We start from the raw sequence: 6,116 nt of genomic DNA on the forward strand, positions 1-6,116 counted from the left end.
AAAAAACTCACTTTATATAGTATCTTGCACCTTCAAAAGTATATGCTTCTTCCCAGCCAGTAGGCAAATCTAAAAAAACATACATTTCACCATTAGTATTACATCGATAGAACAGCACAGTAAGTTTCAAACCATTTTAATTATTCCTTTTCATGATCAGCTATTTTCATTTATTAAGTAGGTTTGTAACCCCCCCCAAAAGCATTAGACTGGTAATAAAACTCAAGATATAATATCATTTTTGGGAAAATGGCAATTCAAATGTAAAGCCACCAGAAAAGTATCAACAACATTAGAGGTTATCTGACATAATTATACACTTTGATCAGAGTATTGAGGAACTACGCCCTGGCAGCCGAAAAAGCAAAGGGATGCCTTGTAATCCTAGGTAAGTACCCTTGAACGGTAGGCCAAAAACTCCCCCAAAACCAAAGAAAAAGACTATACGTAAAAGGTAACACCCACTTCTTCCTAGGTATGTTGTGTCTATGTAAGACCATATCTTTCAGCTACATAAGTGAATCCATCCAGGAAGTGTCACTGATGAGAAAGAACTTCCTAAGTACTTAATTAGGGGGAAAGAAATCTGAAATCACATACTTATACGTACATGTGTGTTTCTACAGACTTGACTTTAAGAGATGTGAAATTTCAAGTAATAAACCTGGCAATAATGCAGGTGAACGATGGCACCATTCTGTGCTACATATTACTTACAAACCACCAGTGTCTTGGATTTAACCATAATACCGCTCTGAAATAAAAAACCGATGATGTGTGTACAAAGTCAAAGTAAACCAAACCAGAGAAAAATCAAGATCATCTCTCAAAAATAAAATTAACCTGAAATCATATAATAAAATTTTCTGAGGTGTGAATGTTATCAAATCCTTGGGGGTAAATAGGATAAAGATTTATATTTCACATAGCCAAAATAATCATGGAATAATTCCACGAGACAATTAGGCTAAATAAATATCATATTATCTCTTGTGACACAAACCTGTTACTATCCATAAGGCAAAGAGGCCATCAAAGTTGACTTACGTATGCAAAACACTGAAACGTACATTCAAGTCAAAGATGACATCGGGGAGTTAAGAAATATGACGCCGCATTAGTCAGAAATGCCTTAAAAATGTAACCTCATCATGCTTGCTATACCAGCTTTCCCCTTCCTCCTCCACCTTTTTGCAAATTTAGAGATATTAGTCACTTCGCTGAACTCCAGAATTTAATAGAGAAGGCAGGCTTGTTCAATATCCTGGCAACTTTAAGAGAATCTCAGAGTTGGAAAAGTATCCCGGAGGGCAAGCTCTACAGACTTCTGAAGCCGGCCTCACCTTCCACCCAAACTGTTCTCAAGCCTTTCCAATCACCCGAAACAGAGGCAGGCCAGGAAGAGAACACATGTTACGTTTCAAAGACAAACAAGTTTCAAGAATGTACACAAAGAATGACAAAAGAAAGCCAGACCAGCACTGAAGCTCAAATCAGCTCTCCTCCAGCTCAACTCACATGCAGCATTCAAACAAGCTACCCAAGGCACCAGGAAGGTATGCTTCGCCGGCGACCCTCTCCTATTAGGGCACCAGTGCCCACACGCAGGACACCTCCCAGCACGCCCACCGCCTCCTGGCAGTGTGTGCGACCTCGGTGCCGCCGCCGGGGACTTCGAATCTGGCTGGCCAGCAACTGCAGCTGCAAATGCCTGCCCCGGCCCCGGCTGCTCCTCCGGGGGCACGAGGGAAAGCGTGCAGATTTCCCAAGCCGCTCTGTCGCGGAGAGGATCGAAGCACCCCCAAACTCGTCTCCTCCTCCTCCAACAGCCACCTACCCACAAGTCCCACCTCGGAGGAGGAAGCCGCACAGGAGGAGGGAGGCAGCTCCCGGGGAGGAGGAGGAGGATGTGGACACATTCTCCCCGCGGACGAGAGGCAGGGTTTCGGGCTGCAGGAGGGGAGTGGGAAAAGATTTCCTAAAGGTTGAAAGAGGGGTGAGGTGGGGGGCCCGGGGGGCGCTCGGAGGACTCAGGAGTGGCCGCGGGAGGAAAAACTCAGGATCCCAGGTTTCCCGGGGGAGGGGAGTGGGCCACCCAGGGGCGTGGGGGAAGAGCAGGTTGGGATGGGGCAGAGGGCGCCGTGGGCTAGTGGCAATCAAAGACGGAGGAGAGGGGCGTCCGGAGACTCGAGGGAAGTCCCCCGGCCCCTCTACCTGCGGCCGCCCCCGCCCGCCGGCCTCCGCCCCACCTCGCCGCCTCCCGGGTACGGCGGCTCGGGGCAGGTTGCCGGCAGGAGGTGGGCGGCCAGGGCTCCGCAGCCTCCTCCCGGCGAAAGCCAACTCCGCTCGGGCCCGGCCGGGCTCGGCGTTACCTGTGCTCTGCCGCCGGTGCCCGGTGACCACGGCCTCGCCGGTGACGGGGTGCAGCCAGGTGGTGCTCTTCGCCTCCTCGCTGCAGGGGTGAGAGAAGGGGCCGAGACGGGGCTTGAGTGGGGGCGCGGGAGGAGCCGAGGGGGCCGGAGAGGCACCGACCCGGCTCGCTCCCCTCTGTCGCCAGCCTCCCGCCCCCTCCGGGCCCCCGCGCCGTCCCCAGCTCTTTACTTGATGAAGAAGACTCGGCCGCCCCGGGTGATCCCGTAAGTCCAGGAGCGGGGCAGGGAGCAGATCCACTCCAGGTTCAGATCCGCCGCCATGTCTGATTCCCCAGCCGCCGCCGCCGCCTTCTCCTGCTGCCGCCGCGGCTGCCGAGGGAGGAGGGAGCGAGCGAGCGAACCAGCTGAGGGAGCGCGGAGCGAGCGCGGCCGGAGCGCGCCTCCCCGGCCCGGCGCGCCCCCGCGCGCGCCCTACCCCCTCGGGCGGCGCCCGCCCCGCCGCCCGGGCTGGGTAGGGCCCGCGCCGCCGCCCCTCCGCATCTTCCGCGGCCGCCGGCCGGCCGCCCAGCCGCGCGCACGGGGGGGATGGGTGAGCGGCGCCGCGCCCCGCGGCCAGACCCCTCCCACCCGCGCCCCCCCGCCCCCGCCGCCTGAGCGAAGGTTCGGAGATCGATTAAAAAAAAAAAAAAAAGCGTCCTGCCCCCCGGGCTTTGCCTGAAGGCTTCCCAGCCCCCAGGGAGATTCAAAGGGAGCTAATCCGCGCTCCTCTGATTGCTCTCTCTTTAAAACAACAGAAACACAGCATCCGAGCTTTGTTTTAAAAGAGCTATTGGGTATCCAAGAGATTTTTCAAACAAAAAAAAATATATATATAAATATATATAGGTGGCTTTAGCATGTAAAGCTGTTTTTGTTGAAGCACACGGAAGGTTTTTCCTGTTTGTGTTTTGTGTGCGAGATATCATAGGTTTGACGGGTTGCGGTAGACTCATGAGAGGGGTGGATTCAGACTTGACAAAACAAGTTTGCCTCTTCCTAGACCCCTTGAATCACATAATGTTTTATAAAATACAAACTTGTCTTTTTCTTACTTTTTTTTAAAGATTCACTTATTTATCAATCTGAATTTCTACTTTCTTCTATCTCCTATAAATTACAATAATAGCTAACTTTCTTGAGTCCTTGTAACCCTGTACGTTTTTAAGTCCCTGCAATAGCCCTATAGATGCTATTATACAGATGGGAAAAATGAAGTTTAAAGAAACTTGCCCAAGGTCATAGTACTAAGTGGCAAACCATGGATTCAAACTGGCTTTAATATTTTGAAAGTCTATTTGTATAATCACATTGCTATACTTATTTTAAAAGTGTCCCCCTGCTTTGGTTTTTTTGAACGAGTAAAGGGCAGATTTCAATGCAACTAAAATCTACCTTAACACCGGCTAAGTGCACTGGCCTCCTTCTAATTGTCTCTGATGCTTAGCCACACTTGGAATTGCTTCTGTGTCTTTGCAGCAAGATGACTCATGCCAACAGGATACACAGCTCAATAATAATAGTACTACTTGGTTTTCTCATAGCACCTTCTTCTGACCACTTTTTGGGCCCCCTAAAGAATTATCTTCCCAATCACTAAAGAGGCAAATAATCTTTTTCAAAGAGTCATGTACCACTATGTTCATTACAGCTCTATTTACAATAGCCAGGACATGGAAGCAACCTAAGTGTCCATAGACAGATAAATGGATACAGAATATGTGGCACATATATACAATGGAATATTACTCAGCCATAAAAAGAAATGAAATTGAGTTATTTGTAGTGAGGTGGATGGACCTAGAGTCTGTCATACCGAGTGAAGTAAGCCAGAAAGAGAAAAACAAATACCATATGCTAACACATATATATGGAATCCAAAAAAAAAAAAAAAAAGGTTCTTAAGAACCTAGGGGCAGACAGGAATAAAGACACAAACGTAGAGAATGGACTTGAGGACATGGGGAGGGGGATGGGTAAACTGGGACGAAGTGAGAGAGTGACATGGACATATATACATTACCAAACATAAAACAGCTAGTGGGAAACAGCCACATAGCACAGGGAGATCAGCTCGGTGCTTTGTGACTACCTAGAGGGGTGGAGTAGGGAGGGTGGGAGGGAGATGCAAGAGGGAGGAGATATGGGGATATATGTATATGTATAGCTGATTCACTTTGTTATAAAGCAGAAACTAACATACCATTGTAAAGCAATTATACTCCAATAAAGATGTTAAAAATAAATATATTTATACAACCAACAAGGACCTACTGTATAGCACAACACTGCTCAGTGTTCTGTAATAACCTAGATGGGAAAACATTTTGAAAAGGAATAGATACATGTATATGAATCACTTTGTATATACATGTATATGAATCACAAACTGAATCACTTTGCTGTACTCCTGCAACTAATGCAACATTGTTAATCAACTGATTCAATATAATTTTTTTTTTAAAAAAGGAGTGAGAAATAAAGAAAATAAATTTCTGTTATTTAAAAAAAAAACAATCTTTTTCAACAGTTATAGAAACTAAGGCACAGAAGGGTAAATGACCTTGGCCAAATCTAGCAACTCAGGTGCAGCCTGGATGAGAATGTAGTTTCACTGGACTTTTTCTCTCATACCCTAATTCCCCAAGGCCATTCTGTCTTTGGTGAAAAGGAGTCTGCAATTACTGCTATAATTTTCCTGTCCATCTGCATACACAGGGGAAAAAAATAACATCGCTTTAATGTTTTTCTCTTTTCGGTTCCTTTGCATTATCCTCTTTCATTTCATTACTTCTTGACCTCTTATCTCCTGCCCAGTCTCTGGAAAAATGTGGGTTTTTTTAATCAGTGAATAGCAGGAAATGTTTCACATTACCATCAGTGGTCAGTATGTAACACAGCAAGAAAATCAAGAGTATTGACTTTATATTGTACTATCATTACAGATTGAAAAATCTAAAGTGACTCTTTAATATCATAATAACTTTAGAAATCTAGTACCTGTTAGTCCAGTGATAGCATTTGACTTTTTGACAAATACTGCTGAGAAGTCGTTAAGTGGACCATATGTTGTCTGGAGATTCCTTTTAGTTGTGAATCTTTGATTTACAAGATCCATTAATGCAAGGCATATTTCAAAAAGTGATAGGGATTCACTTAACAAAAATGTGTATCTTATAAAATCACATTTGCTGTGCTTAAATAGTAACCTAAAATCTTAAGTACAATTCCATGTGTCCCAAAATTTAGGAAAGGCAGTAAATAAAAAACTTAGTGACAATGTACAAAATGAGGCGTATACAAAGTGCTCCTGATTTGGGAAAATAATAGCCCTCGTGACTTCCGGGAACCAATAAAACCAGCTTCATACATTAGAATGTGAGGCACTCTGAATAATTTTCACCCTTAATGAGTAAAGCTGTATTGTTCTTTAAATTTTCCTAGAATGTCCTTTCTTTGTATCTTTGTTGCCTTATGCAGGTCCGCTTTGCTTTCTAGTTGTGTGTACATGTGTGTTTTCTTCACTGCAGGAGGCGAAGAATCATGTCTTCCTCATCACTGAATCCTTCCCAACCTTGAGTCAGTACTCAGATGGTTATTGAATTTCATTTTCTTCCCAGTGCTTTGACCTCCCAACAGAGTTATTTCCCAGTAACATATTCCCTTTTTATCACTCTGTACCTTTTCAATAACTGATTCAGACCTAAA

General features: G+C 45.6%; 1 protein-coding gene across 21 annotated transcripts in view; it reads right to left on the reverse strand.

Annotated features, from left to right (window-relative positions):
- PLEKHA5 (pleckstrin homology domain containing A5) overlaps positions 1-2,693 on the reverse strand; it is a 259,317-nt gene extending 256,624 nt beyond the window's left edge. For all 21 annotated transcript variants that reach the window (XM_065886867.1, XM_065886852.1, XM_065886869.1 and 18 more), the window contains exons 1-3: positions 2,602-2,693; positions 2,373-2,452; positions 12-69 (exon numbers count right to left, since the gene is read on the reverse strand). In XM_065886867.1, coding sequence (XP_065742939.1) covers positions 12-69; positions 2,373-2,452; positions 2,602-2,693 — 230 coding nt within the window. The remainder of the gene's footprint in view (positions 1-11; positions 70-2,372; positions 2,453-2,601) is intronic.
- Between the last annotated feature and the right edge of the window lie 3,423 nt (positions 2,694-6,116).

This window comes from Phocoena phocoena, chromosome 11 (assembly GCF_963924675.1).
Source record: "Phocoena phocoena chromosome 11, mPhoPho1.1, whole genome shotgun sequence".
NCBI classification, from domain to species: domain Eukaryota; kingdom Metazoa; phylum Chordata; class Mammalia; order Artiodactyla; family Phocoenidae; genus Phocoena; species Phocoena phocoena.